Genomic DNA, 23,664 nt, shown 5'->3' on the forward strand with positions numbered 1-23,664 from the left:
CAATGGTTGCGCGCGCATTTCCTCCAAAGACACACACACACACACGTGTTAGGTTAGCATACATCAAAAAACAACGTGACAAATCCATTGACCCCCTCCCCCCACCGCTTCCGATGTCTTCAAGGTGATCAGACACGTTCTGCTGACTCAACAATAAAACCACTCGTGGCCCGCTACGACCGGATGTAACATAACACCAGCCGCATCAAATTTTTGCTGACGCGTAGGAATATAATGCTGCCATTACTACTACCACTCATCCTCATCTTCGCAATTAGCCAAAAGTGACAGAAAAGCGAAGTAAAAAATAAAATCAACCAATGAAGGCATTGAAAACCTATTGCTGCTTTTATTTCAGCAAAAGAACAATTTGCCTTTGTGGATACTAAGCAAAAATACATTTCTAATTGGAAGCAAACACAGGAAGATACTTCTATTAACCAATCAAAATTGAAAATAAATATACAGTAAAACCTCGTTAATCCGGACCCTGATAAGCCGGACTTCGCTTAATCCGAACAGGCAAAAGGCAAAAGAAAAAAAGCAGAATGCAAGGTTTTAGATGTGGCTAGAAGTCAATAAGAGGAAGTGGCAGTCAACCACTGGTGAAATTCTGTTTCCCGTAGACTTTGTACTGTACTGTATAGTGTATTGAGGCCTACGCCCTTTAAATACACCATAATAAACGTGTTTTGTTGCTATAAACGGAGTTTTGATGCACTTTCTACTGTTCTTTTAGGCTATTTCAGTTAATCCGGACTTTCGTTAAACCAGTCAACTTATCCCCCCATTAGTCCGGATTAACGAGGTTTTATCGTAACGATATAACTTTAATCGTTTTTGCAGTTTCCGTAATTGAACAATGAGTAAGTATCATCTCCCTTTTACTTAAAGATCCACAATGGTCAATCTGTTTATTCTGCACACCTCCGTGCAACTTTTCCGGCTCCACACACATAGCTACGTAATCTGTACTGCGTCATATCACAAAGCCTCCGCACCTTGGGTGGGAGAAAGTCTGAGAGGAAAGGAAATTGCTTGTCGCACAGTATCAGTGATTTTCCCCCGTCCTTCACGAGAGTTATAAAACTAGTTGCTTAAGTCCCAAGTAGCCAGCAGACAAGGAGAGACCGATTTGGTACGACATGGCAGCCGTCGAAGCTAAAGCAAGCAAGCCTTCTCAATTGAGCCTCGATAGAGGTAAGCTGTCTATTATTTTTAAATCTATCGTATTTTTATTAATCATTTTTATACGTCATTAATTTCAATATATTTTTGCGAAACGTGTATTTCTTTAAAGTTTGCTTGAGTTTGTTTATTTTTTTTCTTTATATGGTCCCCAAGAACGAGGGTTGGTTGACACAAATAACCAGACTTTTACACGTCATCCTAAATAAAACCAATCGAATACTGCTTTTCTCAAGGTTATTAGAAGTATAGAGGTTGGAGGTAACGACGGTAGAAGGTGATTTTTTTTCCATGAAGTGAACATAAAAATTTGCATTAGTGTTGCACTATGCAGATAGGAAAAAATGTCAGCAAACTGAACACACGAAATGCAGTATATAAATGTGCATTTCCTTATGTCAGTTGCTATCTTCTTCAAAGCAACAACCTTATTTACAGTTTCGGGATTCTGAAAGTACTTATTATACGCATATTGTGCCTGGTGTAAATTAAAACTATTGAAGGTGCTTGAAATGAGCAATATTAAGATATTTGTTTCAATATTGTGCAATATAAACACAAAATGTAATATTCTGCAATGTACTTTGATGAAATTTAGTAAATCACTTTATGAGTTTAACGTCAGCCGCGTACTAATCGGAAAAGCCTATTATTACTTATGTATGGTTGCCTTCCCATCTTTTGATGGCGCTGGTGATATTCACATTTGCTTTCACATAGGCTATGTAAACATCATTACTGAGATATTGTTCTTGTTAAGGCGTTTAATATCTTCATACTGCGGCACTATCGTTTTATCGTTATATATTCTAGTGATGCATTAACTTTGTCGCAAGTACGTCAATGCGCACAGCAAACTTAAAGTGTCACCTAGAGATAGGTCGGTGTTGGCTTTCCTCTCCAACTGAAGACATCGGTCAATCGTAATGCAGAAACCAAAACTAATATATGAAGAAATAAAGAAATAGTGTCTACAAATGTTAAGCTAACAAAAAACAATCACGCTTCTTAATATTCTTCACAGATCGATTGTATATAACTTACGAAACCTGGCAATGACTTCATATACTGACCTAGTATGTACTATTATACTCAGCATGTAAGAAAAGCTCTTCTGGTTCACAAGAACAAAAATAATACCTTCATTATCTCATGACCGCGACCTCGACACAAAAATGCTGAATAGCATACTAGAAATTCCGGCGGTATGTCAAACGCAACGAAATGGGTAAGAAAGGTTATGTTATGACAGAATACATTCTTGCTTAGTGCGGTGAAGAAGTTCAAGTCTGAGCGTAATTTTAGTAAGTGAAACATTTCTCATAACAATGGATCTGTAACGCAAATCAAGAATCGTGTGAGTATAAAAACATACATATGAAAAGAATAATTTTGTTTCTTCTCATTACATTTGTATCATTTAGGATGTTCCTTGATGAGCCAACGCCGAGTATAACATAGACCATTGTGAAGTTTTTGAGAGATTTTCAGAACTTCGGTTATATACGTAGTACATGAAAAAATATGTAAAGAATATTAATAAGTATGTCTAATTTATGTTGTCTTAACATACACACCTGTAATTGTTTGCTTGATTTGGTTTATTTTACTTCGCTTTTCTGCTGATTTTGGCTAATCGCGAAGATGAGGATGAGTGATATAATGAAACTGATGGGCATTCACAAGGAACGCCCATGCCTAGACCGGGATTCGAACTCAGGACCTCTGGCGTCGTGGCAACATCTGCAATTGTTTATTCATTATAGCTATCGGACGGGTATAGTTTAATCAAGATGAAAACTCATGTGTCGCTGTCAGCGAAGTTTCAACTGTGAGCGTGCGAAGAGAGCGTGAGGGTGATGCTATCAGCTGTTTACCATTTAATCATGCCCTTGCGTTGTCAAAATGTGCGGCATCCTTCAACACATCTTCCTGGCCTTTATTCAATGCCAAGTGTTTGTGTGATCATGAAAGATAAAACTGTACACAGCGATAGCAGAGACGCCATATTTAACGTTTTCGAAGTTTTTGACAACAAAGCAAAGAAGGGAAGTTATACGTACCGCAACCGCCAATAAAAAAGGGACGCCTATATCCTGAAATACTTGTTTCCCAGCACTGTGTTATGTGTGTTGCATAACTCTACAGAGATGGCCTAACTTTGTATTGAAAACTGGCTATTGAAGTTCGCTAATCGCCTTAGAGTTAGGCAACACACACAACGCCTTGCAGGATATCGAAGATTTCCAGAGATATATGTTCCATTTCTATTGCCGGTGACTGTACACCATGTGACAAACGAAGGGGAAGCCAGAGGAAAATAACACAAATGACTGTCGCGAATTTCATCTCATCTTGGTTTGAGCCGTTGGGTCCCTAGTGACCTCAGCAGTACAGTCATGAACACTTCTGTGTTGTAACGATTCCATTGAGAGTAAATGGTGTTATTACAACCCAGAAGTGTCCGTGACTGTACAAGATGAAATTGAGATTACATTTCTAGTGCGAAAGATTAGACCGTCGGAATTAACAACGGAATATAGTGTATTGTATATGCATATTACATGTATATATTGAAATGCAAAATGACTGATGGACTACATTGTAATCTAAAAGAACGAGTGCATTGAAGAATAATTCACATGTACTTAATACTTGATAACATTTCAGTGTCATTAGCGACATGAAGACGAAAGAACAATTCAGGTTTTAAGCAATGGGGGTACTGCTTAATTAAAAGCTTGCATATAGAGCAGAACGTGATGATTCAAATATCAGTTCATTGGACTAACTCCTGAGTTATGCGAACGTTATGAGAATCGAGAGTAAAAAATATTTTATGGTGTGAACAAAGGGAAGTGTGAATACCGTAAGACCTTGTGTTCCTTCTTGAAATAATTTTATCTCCTTGTCTTGCTGGCAATAATCCCGTGCAATTATCTACAACAGCTATGTCCTTGCGTATGTTACAAATACGCGCACATACGCGAAACTAGGTGTTACCAATTGTTCTTGCCGAATAAAAAGGGCTAATGCTCAGTGGCGTGCCCAAGGGGGGGTTGTGGGGGTTATAACGCCCCCTTTGGCTCAGTACTCCTAAAAAAAAAGAACATCAAAGGTAGGAAAAGATGGTGAAATGAGGACTGACTACCAGAAAATGTGTACATAACCCCTCCCTTTCGAAAATCCTGGGTACGCCACTGATGCTTGAAATGAAAACTGGGGTATGTTTGGTCTAGCGTCGGGCCTAGCTGGGGGGATGCAAATATTTGCATCCCCCTCTCACTTCGAGACACTGCCGAACGCAGGATATTTTTTTTCGGGAGGGGCTGCAATTGAAAAGGTGGATAGTATATATCTGCTGTCTCGTCTCGAAAATATTCGTTTGTCTCGGGACACATGATCAATCTCGTCTCGTCTCGAATTTTTAAAAGCCTGTCCCGTCTCGTCCCGTGGGCAACATTAGTCGCCAGAAATTTTTGTCGGGAGGGGTGTCAGGCCATTGATAGGACTTGAACAGTACAAATAATAATTATTATTATTGCGTTTATGATTATTAATATACAATATTAACTATTATAAACTAATAAAAGTACGCCAATTTATTCCGAATTTATTATTATTATTATTATATCCTTGAGGTGACTGTTCTTTCTGCTCGATCCATCAGATGAGTGAATATCCAGATCAACTGCTTTCTATTTTTTTTACATTTCATATACAGTTAGTGCAGTGAAATTCATAGTTATTATATTTAGTTATTAATTTTTGCACACCACATTCAAGGAAAAAGCTTCTAAAGTTGGGAAAATTTTACTCATGAAATTTATGTTGTGTGACTTTTCTCATAAAACTATTTTTTTTGATTTTTTGGAAATGTTGGGGTATGTTTGGTCTAGCGTCGGGCCTAGCTGGGGGGATGCAAATATTTGCATCCCCCTCTCACTTCGAGACACTGCCGAACGCAGGATATTTTTTTTCGGGAGGGGCTGCAATTGAAAAGGTGGATAGTATATATCTGCTGTCTCGTCTCGAAAATATTCGTTTGTCTCGGGACACATGATCAATCTCGTCTCGTCTCGAATTTTTAAAAGCCTGTCCCGTCTCGTCCCGTGGGCAACATTAGTCGCCAGAAATTTTTGTCGGGAGGGGTGTCAGGCCATTGATAGGACTTGAACAGTACAAATAATAATTATTATTATTGCGTTTATGATTATTAATATACAATATTAACTATTATAAACTAATAAAAGTACGCCAATTTATTCCGAATTTATTATTATTATTATTATATCCTTGAGGTGACTGTTCTTTCTGCTCGATCCATCAGATGAGTGAATATCCAGATCAACTGCTTTCTATTTTTTTTACATTTCATATACAGTTAGTGCAGTGAAATTCATAGTTATTATATTTAGTTATTAATTTTTGCACACCACATTCAAGGAAAAAGCTTCTAAAGTTGGGAAAATTTTACTCATGAAATTTATGTTGTGTGACTTTTCTCATAAAACTACTTTTTTTGATTTTTTGGAAATGTTGGGGTATGTTTGGTCTAGCGTCGGGCCTAGCTGGGGGGATGCAAATATTTGCATCCCCCTCTCACTTCGAGACACTGCCGAACGCAGGATATTTTTTTTCGGGAGGGGCTGCAATTGAAAAGGTGGATAGTATATATCTGCTGTCTCGTCTCGAAAATATTCGTTTGTCTCGGGACACATGATCAATCTCGTCTCGTCTCGAATTTTTAAAAGCCTGTCCCGTCTCGTCCCGTGGGCAACACTAGTCGCCAGAAATTTTTGTCGGGAGGGGTGTCAGGCCATTGATAGGACTTGAACAGTACAAATAATAATTATTATTATTGCGTTTATGATTATTAATATACAATATTAACTATTATAAACTAATAAAAGTACGCCAATTTATTCCGAATTTATTATTATTATTATTATATCCTTGAGGTGACTGTTCTTTCTGCTCGATCCATCAGATGAGTGAATATCCAGATCAACTGCTTTCTATTTTTTTTTACATTTCATATACAGTTAGTGCAGTGAAATTCATAGTTATTATATTTAGTTATTAATTTTTGCACACCACATTCAAGGAAAAAGCTTCTAAAGTTGGGAAAATTTTACTCATGAAATTTATGTTGTGTGACTTTTCTCATAAAACTATTTTTTTTGATTTTTTGGAAATGTTGGAATCATTTATTCTTTTGATTAAATTATAAAATATGAAAAGAACAAAACCTGGTACCTTTATTGTGCACTCAATTATTTTCGACCTAACAAGGCCTCCTTTGTAACTTGAAATGAACAATGCCAATTTCCATGAGTCCAGAGTATTTAGTTTCGAAGAACAGCAACACTAGAGTGCGCGTCAAATCTCCTGCATATGGCCTTGAACGGCTGAACAGCACCAGCGAATCACAGACGTGCGGCGTTGCCTATAATAGTTCCGTGACAAGGCGTTTCGCTCAACCACGCTGTCTTTTTTCCGTGTGAGATTTCGACATGGCACCGCTGTAATGGGCTGCTATTGGCTATCGCCATATGCATGAGATTTGACACGCACTTTCGAGAGGCCGCAATGCAAACGAGAACAAAGGCACTGGAACTCCCATACGGCACTATTACACAAAACGAAACCGTCCTTACTTCAAAAATTTCACGCAGCCTTCAAGGATTACCCCCTTTTGTGTGACGAGATGCGTCGTCTCCTGCCTCCGTTACGCAACGACTACACAAAAGGGCGTGTGGCTGTAACCTTAACGCAATATAAAACCAATAAATAACTCTTTCTGTCTCTCCGTGTTGTAAGGCAACGTGGGAACAGTGTCAGTGCTTTTCCTTTCTTGGGTGCGATCTGAATCTTGTGCGGCTCCCAGGAAATTAGGTGAGGCTTCTGTGAAGAAACATTTTCGTAACGCCCTTGTGTGATTCTGCTTAGGCGTGTACTCAGGGGTGTCCATCCCCCCCAAGGCCAATGGCGCAATCCCCCCCAAATCTCGGCATGCGCCCCCCCAAATTATGTGGTAATCCACATGAAGTATTTAATTACGAAAGCGTGTCTACTGAAAGTAACGTTTTTTTAAGCTTTATTGAACACGATACTTGATCTGCCCATCCCCCAGTAAGACCATGGAAGCATTACCCCTCAAAATATTTTGGGTGAATACGTAATAATTATTTTTATTTGAATACAATAGCCTGTTAAACTGTTCACATTTTTTAATGGTTCGAATTTTCGAAATAACGGAAAGCTAGCAATCTCAAGTGTCATAATTATATAAATATGTATTTAAACAGTGTTTGTGGTTGGAGAACAAGATTTTAATAACCCACAATTTGGGTATTTAACACAAAGTCTTACACAACTAACTTAAGGTCGAGAATTACAGAACCCTAGCTAGAAATTCCGAAGGCCGAGACGAGAATATAATAAGGTGCCTCCTTCAAAGAACTCACTCCCTCTGCTTGGGGTAATTACAATTTTTTTAGTAATCCATAGCAATACGTGTAATTACATGAATTTCATCTTCAGTGTAAATTTCACTTGCTAAAGCAAAATTACTTTGCAACAATAACTTAGAAATGCGAATTGGATGCTATTTATTTTTCTGTTTTATCGAGTAATATGAAGTACACAGTTAGTACAACTATTGCAGCATAGCCTACAGGAAATCAATAATATTACTAATAGAACCATATCATCAAAATGACTCACCTGCTTTAAATTAAGCAGTATACCGACACTAAACATTAAATTTTAAGAAGTTATATTATTAATATATTAATGTTGTTTGTCTTGTAATGCAGGTACAGTATAATTCTTCACAATCATCTCATGAAAATACAAGACACGCATTTTTGTAAAGCAATATTGCGAGCTAAGCAGGCAAGAAAATTTTTATATCCATTTCTTTGCAGGCTTGCAAGAATATTAATTTAATGGGACGTCAATACTTTCATAGGATCCAAATATAATGTTCGAACCCTAAAGAATCCCTTGACAATTTAAGATTTTACACTTTATAAAGAGCTCCATATCTCCTCCCCTCAAATTTGATATTCAATCCTCCAACCAAAATTTTGGACTTACTGTTTATGTTGAAGAATACCTAGATATTAATAACCCACAGCTCTACAGCACCTTGAAGGGCCTTGGCTTACCTACCGACTGCTGGTCTCCCTCCCACACTGTTCCGCCGTCACCTTGTTGGAGCGTGGAGTTCTTAGACCAGTAAAGGGGGACGGGTGATCAGCCCGACGAACCCCCAGCCGTTTACTGTAGGTCTTCTCGACCGGGTTACGCTCACTCACTCGGAGCTTCCCAATTTCCTCACGATGGTGGGTTGCCACCGGCCCTATACGTAGGCCGAATAAATTCCGACCAGAGCCGGATTCGAACCTACGCCGTCCCGCAGCGAACGATCTCAAGACGAGTGAACGCCTTAACCCGCTCGACTACGGAGGAGGACATACCTAGATATTACCCCCTCCAAAAGAAAAAAATCTCCGTCCACAAACGACATGTTCCGCTACAATATCAGACGTAATATTAATATACAAGAGTTGGATATCCCCCCCTTTAAATTTAATGCTCAGCCCCCCCCCTAACTAAAATTCCCAGGATAATCTAAGATTTAACATTAATATTCAATAGTCTGATATTGCCCCCCAACGTTTAATCCTCATCCCCCACCAGAATACACGTGTCGATTTAAGACCCAATGTGTAAGGGTTGGATATCCCCCTTCCTTAATAATAATATTACCCGTTACAATTTCCTTGGCAGTCTATGTAGTTAGTAACGTAATTCAACTTGTGCTAAATGCTGTACTGTTTCACATCAAATTTCCATCACAAAAAATCGTCCCCCCCCAAATAAATAAGTTGCTTGGACATAACGAGAGTCCACAAACCCACCTGTGGGCATCGCTACCTCAAAATACTTCATTATCTTCATCTAATGGATTAAATATGGTGTACATAAGGTGTTTACATTTATTTTGGAAAAATATATATAAATGCTGAATTTTATATTACTATAAGGAAAAAATCTCCCCCAAAAATTTCGATGGCGCAGCTGCATCATAATACCCCCCTGTGGGCATCCCTGCGTGTACTCTTTTTAGTTCGCGAGCAATAATTACTAATGCTTACAAAAGCGAATCCAGATTTTTTTTTCTTTGAGGGGTACAGAATATGCTGTAAGCATGTGATACGATGTAACATTGGATATACGAGTGAAATTAAAGGAAAACCTTAATATGTTTTGTATCTAGTAGATTTCTGCATGTAAAGTTGCACAAGTTAGCTGCATTTTAGCATAGACCCATTGCTGATCCACATATATTTTCAAGTCTGAGTTAGTGCCTGTAGCTACACCTCAAGAAGAAGAATATTTAGAATCTATGTGCAGTCAGATCGCGAAAGTCTTTCCACCCATCTGCGTCCTAACTGAGGCCATTGTTGAACTTCCTTTTCTGTTCGTAAACTTGCTGTCTGCTGGCGTGGTAAGCATTGATTGAGACATTGAATTTTCATTTACCGTAGAATGTCTATGTTTTAGGCTTCCAGAGGGCAAGAAACCACTGATCTTTCCTGGTGCATGTGTGTGCAGGAGGCTCCATCTTTAAAATAAAATAAAAAAATGCGTTTTGAAGTTCACTTGATTAGTGTTGCAGCCTTGAGGTTGTTTTGTAAATAGAGTCCAGCACAGTTAATTCTGCCGTGCGATGCGCGAAACAACTAAAGAAGCAGTGTTGCTAATGGAGCAGATAGAAAAATCGCTGCAGTGCTCTGATGCACAGCTGTTACGTACAACAATAAAATTAGAGAATTCAGGTCTATCTAACGTTGAGTTTTAAACGTCATGCATTATACCAGTATTAATTAATATGTACTAACAAGTGGCTTTGTATGTAGCTACATACATATGAACTAAAAATTCGCAAAATATGAACTAACACATAAGTAAAATTACCAAAAATGCTGCAAAGAAGACTTCTTCATACGATTCCTTATTTGAGTGATTTCAAACAAAATAAAAAAAAATATATACGTATATATTATTTTTCATTGCATTAATGCACTGGTGGCGTTCTAACTTTTCACTCCCAAAACCCGTATACACTGGTATGGAACTGCAACGGCAGATAATAACATGCCAACGTGTTAAACCGCTACAATTACACCATAACACTCCTCCTCAAACAGTATTATTATTTCCTCTCTGAGATCTGCGACAGTCGGTTGCCTTTGTTGTACATTTACAAAGGATGCCGGCTTCGACAACAATAACAAGTACATATACTGCCACTAGACGATAAGCTGCGCGGCTTTTTCTTTTGTTATGAACCAGGGCCGGCGCTAGTCATTTTGCCTCCCTGGGAGGTGGCGGCAGATGCCGCTCTATTTCGACCCCCCCCCCCCCCGTCATTACGCAGCAACGGAAAATTGAAAATCAATATATTCCTAACTAAAACATCAAAATATAAAATAAATAATGAGACTTCTTATGCTATTTCAATACTATTCAGCGCAAAAGAATATCTCGCTCGATCACAGTTTTCAATAGGCTTATTTTTTTCTTCTCTTCAAATTTTGCCGCTCGGTTCGCCCTCCCCTTCCGCCGGCCCTGCTATGAACTTGGTCACCCATCAAAGCATGGCAATTTTAACACAGAAAACAATATGTATCGCATTAAGCAGCAAAAATGACAGCCTCCTCTATGCAATTTCTACAAGAACACGTGCCGGAGCCAGAGTTGAAATGAGCCATATAATTTATTTATTTTGAATAATTCCAAAATTATGAAATATGAACAATTTGTTGCTGCTGTTCGCTGCTCTCTTGCCAAAATGCTTTATTCGGATGCTAACACCATGACTGGCTTTCTCCTTCATGAACTCGTGCACGTTGCTTAGAATTTCCCGAGCTTGGCTATGCAAGGTTTTTGATTTCAACTTCGACAGAACTGGAGGCATTATGGAATTTAACGTTCATTAGCAAACACACACTTTTACATACACACACGCAATACACGCACACAACGTCAAACCGGTCAAATACTTAGTATAAAATAAAAATATGGTGCTTCCAATCCAACAAAACTCACCGCCACTTTACCTGCCTTTTCGCCTTCCGTGACAGAAATAGTGCTTCATTATTACAGTTGGCAACACTAGTTACTAGCTAGCCAATGAACATGCACTGCATAAAAGAAGCAAGCACTACGCCGTGCTATATTGCCACATTAGCGTCCCTACCGAACGGTGGGAACCGCGAGCTGGAGCGCTATTCAATTGTTTTCAATGATGTTTGCGCGAGTGTGTCCAGGAATGGAATGACAATGTGGCAACAATAGCGAAGGTTTTCGAGCAGGGTAGAACACATGATGCTAAGAGAGAGGGAGACGAAACGAAAATTCGTTTCTACGCAACGGCAAATTTACGTGTGTGGCACTCTAACAGTCGATACCTGATGTAAATTTGAGCTGTTTACAGTCTGTCCTGTAATCTTTGTCGGACTTTTAAAGTTTTCATTTCACTCTCCATCGTATAATGCGTACATTTTCTACATACAGTAAAACCTCGTTAATCCGGACCCCGATAAGCCAGACTTCGCTTAATCCGGACAGGCAAAAAAAATTGCTTTACATTTTATTATACTGTATAGTGTATTTAGGCATATGCCCTTTAAATACACCATAATAAACGTGTTTTGTTTGCTATAAACAAAGTTTAATGCACTTTCTACTGTTCTTTAAGGTTATTTCAGTTAATCCGAACTTTCGTTAAACCGGTCACCTTATCCCCCATTAGTCCGGATTAACGAGATTTTACTGTATTAAAAGAAACACCATCTATCTTTTCACTACGTTATTTTATGAGGAACGCTCTATATCCCGGTTTCGATTAGTGTCAGCTAGATGTAGTTCCGATTACCCTGCTTGTGAAAAACCTATTATTTTAGCTCCCGAAATTCTACGAATGTTTCGTTGCAAATAGTGTATGGTGGTAATTAATTTTACTTCCTTATATATACTTCCTTGCTGATATAGGATGAGGCCCCCCTCGACCCGAAATAAAATTCTGGCTATGGGTCTGCTTAATGGTTGTTATTTTTAAATTATTTTCTCTTCTATTTTCTGTCTCTTTTTCTTTATTTTATTCCATCCAGCTTCTTTTAATTTTCTTCGTTACCTGCACCGTTTTCTTTAACATTTTTTTAAAAAAATAATTTTCCCTGCTCACTCTCATGTTGATAATTTTCTGTTTCTCTTATATCATATTTCTCTTCGTTCTCAGCCTGTTTCTTTCTTAATAGTTTTTCGACTTTTCTTTTCTATATTATCCTTGATTTGATATTAACCTTTCCAAAATATTTGCGATAAACTGGATGTTATTAATATTCCTTGAATTTGAGTTAGCTATATCTAATTGCTCCAACTGCCTGAACCGAAAAGCTTATTGACTTATCTTTAATTACTGAAACAAAGCAACATGGAATAGTTTGTGTGTTTCGACTATAATAATTGAAAATGGATCCATGATTCAAAAGGAGTGCTTGTGATGACCTGTCATCATTGCGTAGGGCCTACGTTGAATTCAGAACGAAATTTTCCACTTCGAGGTCCTTTAGAAAATTTTCTGCAATTTTTAAAAATAAATTTTGTATTTTATTTCGCTTTTCAGACATTTTTTGGCTAATTGCAAAGATGAAGAGATGAAATCGATGAAGGGACATTCACGAAGAACACCCATACCGGGACTCAAACCCGGCAACTTCTGGCAAGATCATAAGTCGACAACTTAATGCGCTTTTTTCTATTTTTTATTTTCTTATTTCAAGTGAATAGGCAGTTTTCTCAACCTTAGAATCATATCAATTGTGACTCAATTTTTCTACTCTTTCATTCAGGCCTTCAGTACAAACAATCACAAACATCCATGTCTTACCCGGGGCCCCACCGAGGTAGAAAATAAACGCTTAAGAATTCGTCGCATGAGAATTTAACGCCACAAGTGCAGATTTCAGTTTTGTTGAATAAACTCATCTGAAGAACTCTATTTAACATCAGATCGACATATCTCCACTTCTAATCCTTAGCAGTAAGGTGGAGTCACGTATCTCTTAATTTACTGACTCTTTTTAATTAAGATTCCGACATATTCCTAAGAATACATTATTCTGTAAATTTGATAAATTGTAGTTACGTCCCTCCGGTTCTCGCACGACAAAATGATATAGAGGTGTTACGCAAATCAAATGCCAGAAAATAAATAATATACAGTATATATATATATATATATATATATATATATATATATATATATATATATATATATGGATAAAAATTAATTTGAATTTATGTTATGCGTGGACCATTTCAGAGTTATTTCACAAAGGAAGTAGTGTTGAAGACAGGTCTTGCTTTAACTTTTCAAATGATCCTTATGAAGAAAAAAGTATATATCGCATTAATCACTGACATGTGAAGCGTAGGACTGAATTGCTAGTAAAATATTTACTTCGAAGTAACGCCCTGTAGTTCGTTTTAAGTTAAACGGAATTCGTTCTTCAATAAGCGAGCCGCGGCGGTTTCCAATGCCGCCAACTGTCATGTGGGTGGGTGCGATCAATACGATTACGTGTAGGCGTTTTTACTCGCTAGCCAGGCAACCTAGATGCCGGGAAAGGTTGTGTCTCACCCGGCACTCTTTGCTGCATTCTAGCTGTAAAAACTAAATTAACAACTCGAGTTGGTAAGTTCCTTAGGAGATTAATTGCATAAATGTGCATGTATCGATTTGTGTGGGAAGAATATCAACTCTGGTTACCCAGCGTCACTTGGGTTCATTTCTGTGTTATCAAATGCTACCATATGGTCAGCTGTTGCATGTCTGTTTCTTTGTAACTTGTTTGATTCTGTTGCTGTTGTTTACGAGTATGGAATGAATGACAGACCAGGTTTATTTGCACTATAATATCTAATTAGTAGCTTCACTTACTTTTGTAGTAGGATGGAACTCATGATTCGCATTAGAAATAAGTAGAGACCGGATGTTTAGGCTCTAAAAATATATAAAATAGGCAGGCAAAAAAGCACTTATAATTTTCAAAATAGGCAGTAAAATAGGCATTAAAATACAAATAGGCAATAAAAAAGGCAATAAAATTTAACTCAAAGTAATGAAGATAGACATACAAAAAGAAATAGGTTTTTAAAAAATATAGAAACATACCTGTACATTCTTTATAATTGCTTAAAATAAACCAGGAGCTCATCATTAGAGACAGCAGTCCAATATTGTACTTAATAAATCACTGCAAACAGGAGTCACGTCAGCCCAAAATTTTCCATTGTATAATGGCTACACACAATAGTCTGACGAAAGAAATTGTTGGCTACTTCCAACCAGTACGCAAATTATTTAAATATACACTTTATCACTGCACACAGGGTTATTTCAGTTAAGAAATTTACACTATATATTGCACACAGCAGTTCGAACTAAGAAACTGTTTAAATGCATTTCAAGTTTGTACTGTACGGTTTGGCAGTCTCTGAATAAGAAGAACTAATTGCTGTTGCACATCACAACAAGGTATTTCTTTAGGGGATCAACTGACAAGTTATGTCAGCGATCGGACAACACATTTTTTAGAATTGAAAAAGATCTTTCAACCTCCACAGATGTTACCGGAGCATACTTAAAGCCCGCGAGAACATGTGGTTCTAACTCAGTTTGTATATTTTCACCTTTCAGAACTTGTTGAATTGCCCTTAATTTGTCCAAGTCCTTATTAGCTGCAATAACTGGCTAACATTTATCACGAACAGCCTGACCTTTAGCACTTGATACAGCACAAATTTGGCCAACTGCAGAATGAAAACGGTCCATAGAATTTATCAGTGTTTCGCTTCTCTCTTCCAGTAATGTTATTGTGTCTGGCAAATTTGAATAATGGGTGGTAATGTATCCTAAGTCGTTTCGCACAACAGAATTTTTCAAAATACTCTGTGTTACACGAATTGATGTTGCATCATCTTCAGATAGGGAATTAATTACTTCAGCCACCTTCTGATAGTTGGTCGAGTAATATACTGCAGCAGATATTCAAGTACCCCATCTACAGGGAGGTTATTTCAGTCGTTCACCGCCAGCGTGGCGGCCGTTCAGCGGACTCTTCATGCAACAGGTCCCGGCAAATTGCATTACAGGAAGTCCGTAACAGAAACCGCTTGTTTTCTAATGTTTCCACTTTTCACAATTACAGTTACAATTACAATTGAAATAAGCACGTACCTTGTCGCAAGGATGCTGGAAAAGGTGTCCTCGCAATTACAAATATTTCTGGCACATTATTTCTGACATCTAATCTTAGATTAGTCATCGCTACTTTATCCTCAGTTGTCGCGACAGCGCCGGCAGCTTATCGGAGGTTGGGTGAGTTGTCAGCCGCGAGAGGGCGCTTCATACTGCACGTGTCGGCAGTGATGCCAACCGTAGGGACATGTCCCTACGCATAGGGACTTTTCACTAAATTTCGCCCGCGTAGGAACGTAGGGACAGATTTTGCCAAATGAGGGAAAACGTAGGTACTTTTTTCAATCTTGGTAAATTACATTTTATGAATTTGTTTATCTGGATACTTTAGCGAGGAGGAGAAAAAAGAACTAACTAACAGATCTCCATCAGAATTTTGGAACATGTTATCGGTTACCAAAAACTTTCAAGGCAAGTTCCTTTTTGAAAACATTTCCACTCTCGCGAAAATAGTGCTAACATTGCCGCATTCTAACGCGGAAACGGAAAGAATATTTTCAATGTTAAGTGATACAAAAACAAAAAAGGGAAATAAAATGGGACCAAAATTGTTAAAGAATGCAGGAAATACAGCATCACCAACCAACATCTATCTCTTCACAGCAGCAGCATGCATGACTTCAAATAACATAATCAACAGTAAACGACTCAACATTATTCATTAGGGGTGTGCTGGATTCTTTACTTTAAAAAGTCGTTAATTCTCGACGTTTTCTGCCTTGTAAGTTTCTGGAACTTATCGAAAGTTGTAAGTTTTTATTCTAGAAATGCAAAAACAATCACTTAAAGTGAAAATGACTTGTAAAATTCGAGATTTCCAGTGCTTCGGGAAATTTCGAACATTTCCCGTCCCGAAAATTTTCCGACTTGATCGGGAAATTGCAAATTTTTCAGTCCCGAATGTCGGGATTTAAAAAAATTACCGTCCCGATCCCGTCCCGACCCAAAAAATTCTGTCCCGCACAACCCTATTATTCATTAAGGCAAGAATTTACAATACCGGACCCTTCTGTAATTTCTATGCTACGTCTTATACTCACGAAATAATTATTCGTGATGATTTATCTCAAATTAACATGTTGGGGTGAGGGGGAAAAATGTTCATTAACGTGTAGAAGTTGTAAAATAAGCTTTTCAATTCTTGCAATGATTCTCCGTATACAAGTATGGTAGCCATATTTGTTGATATGAACAAATTACAATTAGTTACGCTGTCTACAGCGTTGCCACACTGTTGATTTCATACTTGGAGAGCATGGATCGTGTAAGAATGGCGGAAGAGAACAGTAAAAAAGTTGTTAATGTTGTACAGATTGTTAGGTGGAGTGTGCAGGAGGATGGCTGTGGGCTAATTAATAAACTTATGGATTTCAGTATATTGCCCAAAGAACGTGCTTACATGTGACAGCGACAATCACGATGTAGAAGAACTGATTTGATTACAGGTAAATTTGGCAACAGTACATCAATCATAAAATTGCAGGATACGAAAATAGCGTCTTCGATGATGAACGTTTCCCGTTAAAGTGCTACGAAAATAATATTTTTTATCGGTTCGTAATCACAATTACCGCAAAACCATTCAGGAATAGCCCCACTGACCATTCTCGGTAAGTTTAGGTTAAGTTAGGTTAGGCAAACATAGTTAAAATTTGGGCTTGAAAAAAACATGCACGGGTAGCCCAACAAACCATTGACGGATAGCCCCACGAACCATTCAGGTACGGTTAGGTTAGGTTAGGATAGGCAAACATAGTTAAAATTTGGGGTCGTAGTAATATCAGGAATGTATATTTCGTTTTTTAAGTATTGGAAACACAAAATCTTCCGGTAAATAATAAGCAATCGTGCCGATCGCGGACCACTCAATGTCACTTATTTTGCAATTTCTACACGTGACCCCCCAAATCTTAACTTGAAATTCGTGATTAGGAGGCCTCAATTAGTGAGTATGCAAAATATTACAAAAATCGGGGAGGGGTCATGTATTGTAAATTCGCTTTTTAAATATTTTTTTAAAATTTAGTTACTTTACTTGGCGTAGGGACATTTGGTCAGTTGTAGGGACATTTTGACTACGTCTGTAGGGACATTGCTGAAAAATGGTTAGCAACACTGTCGGCTACCAGACGTCAGTGTTCGTTCATGTTCAATTCTGTTTGCGTTCAACAGTACGCGTGTTGCTTATACTGTGTTATTGTAATGTGCTACTCATGGCCAGTGCTTTATTGTGTGTTAATTGTTATTCATTCATTACTTATGTCGTTAAACAAATATAGTCTTGAACAGAGAGTTTTTATGTACGATAATTACGTGAAAACGAATTCTTGCAGAAAAGTGGTCAGGCAATTACGAGACACAGGATCTCTTGAACCTAAGAAACGTGTTGTATTGCTGTTGAAGTAGGTCATTTTCAACATCTCTTATAACACAGGAGGTTAGTGATCATCATTTTTATTACTTTTAAATATCATTTTACGCTTTCGGTTTGCTTTATGCGCCGGGATGCTGTCTTCCTTTCTGTCAACTGAGGTTAAGTAGCGATGTCTAATCTAAGATTAGATGTCAGAAATAAGGTGCCAGAAATATTTGTAATTGCGAGGACACCTTTTCCAGCATCCTTGCGACAAGGTACGTGCTTATTTCAATTGTAATTGTAACTGTAATTGTGAAAAGTGGAAACATTACAAAACAAGCGGTTTCTGTTACGGACTTCCTGAACGCAATTTGCCGGGGACCTGTTGCATGAAGAGTCCGCCGACCGGCCGTCACGCTGGCGGTGAACGACTGAAATAAAGCACGTTCAGGGGCTGTTTCTTTAAACAAAAGAACCCGGGATGGTGCTTTGAGGAATATATCCTTAGCATTGGAAATTAAAAGAGTCAACTTCGGGAAATGAAACACGAATTTCCTCTACAACTCGATGGAGAGCATGCGCAAGACATGTTATGTGCAGCATAGCGGGGAAAATAACTTTAATAAGGGCCGTTGCTGCTTTGTTCTATATGCAGCTGCATCTGTTACAAACAAAAGCACATCTTCAAGCTTAACACCATCCGGAAATTGTATGCACCGATTGATTGATTGATTGATTTAGTTTATTTTACTTCGCGTTTTGTGCCTCTTGGCTAATTTGCGAAGATGGGGATGAGTGATGAAATGATGAAATTGATGAATGGACATTCACAAACAACCAAGCCCGACCGGGATTCGAACCCGGGACCCTTGTAGTGTTGCTCACGGGACGGGACATGTCCTGTCTCGTCTCGTGTCTCGTCTCGTTTTCGAGACGAGACACGAGACGGGACAAGCCTTTTGAAATTCGAGACGGGACGAGACGGAATGCCTTTCTCGTCTCGTTTTCGAGACGAGACACGAGACGGGACGGGACGGCTTTTGAAAAGTCTCGTCTCGTCTCGAATGTCTCGAAAAAATAAAAGCAAAATATTTAATCAGTTCCAAATACTTGTTTGCTTGGAATAAAGTATTTCAATTAAAAACGTTGATAAGCGCGTATTAAGTCAAAAGAAGACTATTCTAGAGAGAGTAATGAATGAATACTTAAACTTATTTTCAATACTCTATCGGAGCACAACGTTACTCCCCATTTTTGTTTTTCAATTTATTCCAGATTAATAACTTTATGTTACGATAGTACTCCAGATACTAATACAATTCTGAATAACATCAAGTAAAAGGGCAGGTAGAGAAGGTGGAAGGAGGGGCCAAAAGATCGTGGAATGTCTGCGTCCGAGGTTTATCTTGTAAAAATAGTCTCAGCTCTATAGGTTGGAAAGATAAACGGACCAACGGATATGGTTTATTATTATTATTTAATTTTTACATCAAAGGGTGTACAGAAGTGAATGTTATTAGGAAGTAGGAAAAACATTGTGGGAAACATGGCAGTACAAATTGATAAGGAGTTGTTGGGAAAGTTATTAAGGAGTCCAAGATATTAGCAAGACTAAGAAGGAGATAATTAGGGACAAATAATCTTGCATTATCCCACTCCGAACAGCTGAGAGCTAAAGAGGAGGAGAAAATACGGGAAATATGGAAAGAAGTAATTTGGCGATTTTAGTGTTTACAGGGAACCATGACAAGATTTTACCACATGATTATTTGCACGGGTTGCGAAATTTTTAGAATGATATGGAAATTTCGGAAATGTCTCTGTTGAGAAAATTCTTGTTGTTTCCCTCAGGCATTCTACAGGTGGTTGGATTCGATTTTTTTACGTCCGTTTGAAGATTATTTCCAATGCTTTTTTTTTATTTATTTATTTCTTATTTAAGGAGAATACAATTCCTTGGATTGTAATAACGAAATACTGAGCCTGATATAGAAGAGATTTCAAATGACGGAAGTGCACTAAGTTCTGTATAATCGTCGTAGAAGGAAACTTTGTTCTATGGGGACTCCCCGATGGTACAGTGGTAGCGTCGTCACCTTGTAATCAAGGGGTGCCGGGTTCGATACCCGGTGAAGGAACATAGTGATTTGAATCCCACTTTAAAGTGTGGGTCCAGTCCCGATTAGCCATTCTGTGAATTAGATGAAGGAATGTTGTAGCTGTTCTTTATATTCTGTGAATTTAGCCTTCAAGTTTATGAGCAAAATACATGTAGTATCTACTGTCTACATTTTCAATCGTTACTAAACAAATTTCACAAAGTAGTTTTATCAAACTTCAGAGAGAAGCTGACACCAATGTCAGGGTGGCGGGCGCCTGTTTACGACCAGGGTGTATTCCGAGACTATTTCTCGCCGTTCCCCACTGACAGAGGTTTCGCTTTGAACAATGGACACCGTTGCTTCAGGGGGCAAACACCAAACATAGGGGCGAGGTTGACCTGCAGTAGCGGGTAAGTGCCATAAATCCAAGCCTAAAGTAGGAATGAAGGTTGATGCAAGGGAGGGGCAATAAAAATTCTGTAATTTGCTTTGCTTGCTGACAGGAAGTTTTGCAGGAAAAGCTGAAAAGGAAAACGGCAGACTTTGAATGAAAGAGGGACAGTGAACACAAGTGCTTTGTATTATTCGCCGACACACAAGCTTCCATTTCGAAGGTGAGGCTATCAGCAGCGAAGTTATTAGAGGGTTGGAAGCAGTGACGACGCCAGAGGAGGCAGGGGGACGCCCCATGTCAGACACTTCGCCCCCCCCCCCCGGGCCCTCCAACTGAAGTTAATTAAATATCGAATAATAAAAGAGTTCATTTATAAGAGTATGACGATTTTCACATTTTCAAAGTGGTGTATTCTGCATGATATCACTATCCTGCTTATAAGATTCGAGCGCCGACCTGGGCATAGGTGATTTCTCATTCATTTATGTCCTGTAATAGCCGAGATTAACCTAAGTTTTACCCAGTCTTAAGAACTGGGAAAAAGTGTTGAATGTGGATGGTTTTAAAACATCACGAATATTTTCAGGACCACAAGACATCATCTGTAGTACGCGCAAATTATTCTAATCGTGGTCGTTAGTGACAACGCTAAGACATTCAAAGTTGATTCAAGATTTGGTTGGTTGGTTGATTTGGTGTTTGAAGTCCACTTTATGCACAGAAAATCCAATCGAGATTGGACTTATAGTTTAAAGTGCCTCCACTGGGTATCGAACCCAGGACCAAAGGTGATCGGAGAAAACCCGTCACTACATGTCAGTTGTTGGGGATTCATCGGGGTTTCTTACTATTCAGGGACTTGAATTTCGAGATGATGAGTCTTAGGAAACCTAAACAAAGGGAATTTCTTCGATACTCTTGAAGTTAATGAGGGAATATTACTTGGAAATGTATTGAACGTGAACCTTAAAATGCAAATTATACTTAAAATTCGATTCAAAACATATCGCAGGCAGGTAAAAGAATGCTTATTAGTATTTGCCACTCTTCAATCATTGGATGCAGGTTCGCTCTTTCTCGTACATATCAAAATCGAAGAACTTCTTCCCAAGAACTCCATAGGTGCCTGTAATTGTGTAGCACGGACATACGTTGGAGTGGTAGAGTAAGTAATGCCAGGGTCAGAATATTTCTTGAATTATGAGATAACTGTAACCCTTTTCAGATTCTTTATCCTGTGATAACATTTCCCTGAAAGGTGAAACACAAATTTTGCCCAAAACTCTTCAGCGTTACGAAGATGGTTGTCCTTAAAATCTTTGAAAAGGCTTGCTCGAAACAGGATGCTATATGCAAACTGCCTCAATTTGCTGTTCTTGCCATTGAGAAGAAATGTCAAATCCTGGATGTACCAAAGGTGGGCAATGTGTTCTCCAAAGCACATAGAGCAGAATTCTCCTACAGGAGAAGTGCCTTACATTGTTTCTAATACTTAAGAAGATTCATTTCTTCCAACGTCACGCTTATTTTGCAAGAAAATTAAACTCTTCCAAGCATTTTTCGTCATTTATATTATTATCTTATAACTTAAATATTTATATCAGTAGTTTCATCTCAAGAAAGACGATGAATTATAAAATTATGAATGTCTTCCAATACTTAAATAGATCACTAGAGACAACGCAACTTACCAATAAAAAAGAATTAATATCTTTATTAAAACGAATCATGTGGAGATAAACTCGTAATCAAGAAGTAAATTTAGGCAGCAAACGTCCACTCTAAATAAAAGACAAACACAAAACACCATACATGAATATAATAATAATAATAATTATTATTATTATAAGTATTATTATATTATTATTATTATTATTATTATTTTTTTCATAATCTTGTGTAGAAGTAGTTGTGCATTTGTTTTTTTCCTTGTGTAGTGATTGTTGTGTGTTTGTGTGTCTTGTACAGTAGTTGTGCTGTGTAGTGTGTGAGTTTGTCTTGTGTAGTAGCTGTGGTGTCTAATGTGTTTGTGTTTGTCTTATGTAGTAGTTGTGGTGTGCTTGTATATGGGTTTGTATATGGGTTTGTCTTGTGTAGTAGGTGTGCTGTCTAGTGTGGTTGGGATTGTCTTGTGTAGTAGTTGTGCTGTCTAGTGTGTTTGTGTTTATCTTATGTAGTAGTTATGCTGTCTAATGTATTTCTGTTTGTCTTGTGTAGTATCGGTGATGTGAATGTACATGTCTTGTGTTGTAGTTGTGCTGTCTAGTATGTTTGTGTAGTAGTTGTGCTGTCTAGTATGTTTGTTTTGCCTGGCGTAGTAGTTGTGTTGTCTAATTTGTTTATGTTTGTCTTGTGTAGTAGTTATGGTGTGTAGTTTGCGTGTTTATATTGTGTAGTAGTTGTGGTGTGTTTGTGTTTATATCGTGTTATAGTTGTGATGTGTTTGTGTATGTCTTGTGTAGTAGTTGTGCTGTCTAATGTGTTTGTGTTCATCTTGTGTAGTAATTGTGCTGTCTAATGTGTTTGTGTTTGTGTTGTGTAGTAGTTCCTCCATTCATATTGGGGGTTAGGCGTAGAGCTGACAACTCTGCACTGTAAAAAGACATGTCAAGAAACAGCAATATAAGGCCATGGATGTTCCCAAGGTAAAATATTCCGGAGGTAAAATAGTCCCCCGTTCGGATCTCCGGGTGGGGACTACTTTGGGAGGTCCCTGGACTAAGGATAAGATCTACGTTAGGAATAAGGATATTAAATTAGGCACCTGGAATGTTCTGAGCCTTTACCGGCCTGGGGCATTTCAGTGTACAGTTAATGAGATAGTTAAGTATAAATTAGATGTAGTAGCTGTCCAGGAAGTTAGGTGGCCAGGAGAAGGGAATTGTAAAACTAAAAATTATACTTTTTTCTATGGTGGTACTGAAAATCATAATTTTGGAACAGGCTTTTTCATAAATAATAGAATTATCTCTGCTCTTAAAACAGTAGAATTTATTAATGATAGGATATCATATGCAGTTTTACAGAGTAGGTGGTGTAAAATTATTCTAATAAACATACATGCACCAACGGAAGATAAAGATGATAATACTAAAGATGATTTTTATACAGAGTTAGAACAGGTCTTTGATAAATTTCCTCAGTATGATATGAAAATTCTGTTAGGTGACTGTAATGCACAGATTGGCAAAGAAGAGACATTTAAACCCACGATTGGTAAAGAAAGTCTTCATGAATTAAGTAATGATAATGGTATAAGATTGATTACTTTTGCAACCTCAAA

General features: G+C 38.0%; 1 protein-coding gene across 3 annotated transcripts in view; it reads left to right on the forward strand.

Moving 5' to 3' along the window:
* The first annotated feature begins 1,052 nt into the window (after positions 1–1,052).
* LOC145998782 (plasma membrane ascorbate-dependent reductase CYBRD1) overlaps positions 1,053–23,664 on the forward strand; it is a 77,606-nt gene continuing 54,994 nt past the window's right edge. The window contains exon 1 of one of the 3 annotated variants that reach the window (XM_083135372.1): positions 1,053–1,200. In XM_083135372.1, coding sequence (XP_082991498.1) covers positions 1,146–1,200 — 55 coding nt within the window. In that variant the 5' untranslated portion in view covers positions 1,053–1,145. The remainder of the gene's footprint in view (positions 1,201–23,664) is intronic. The other 2 variants (XM_083135369.1, XM_083135371.1) reach the window with 2 other exon arrangements.

The sequence above is a fragment of the Lepisma saccharinum genome, chromosome 14 (assembly GCF_977018435.1).
Source record: "Lepisma saccharinum chromosome 14, izLepSacc3.1, whole genome shotgun sequence".
NCBI lineage: Eukaryota > Metazoa > Arthropoda > Insecta > Zygentoma > Lepismatidae > Lepisma > Lepisma saccharinum.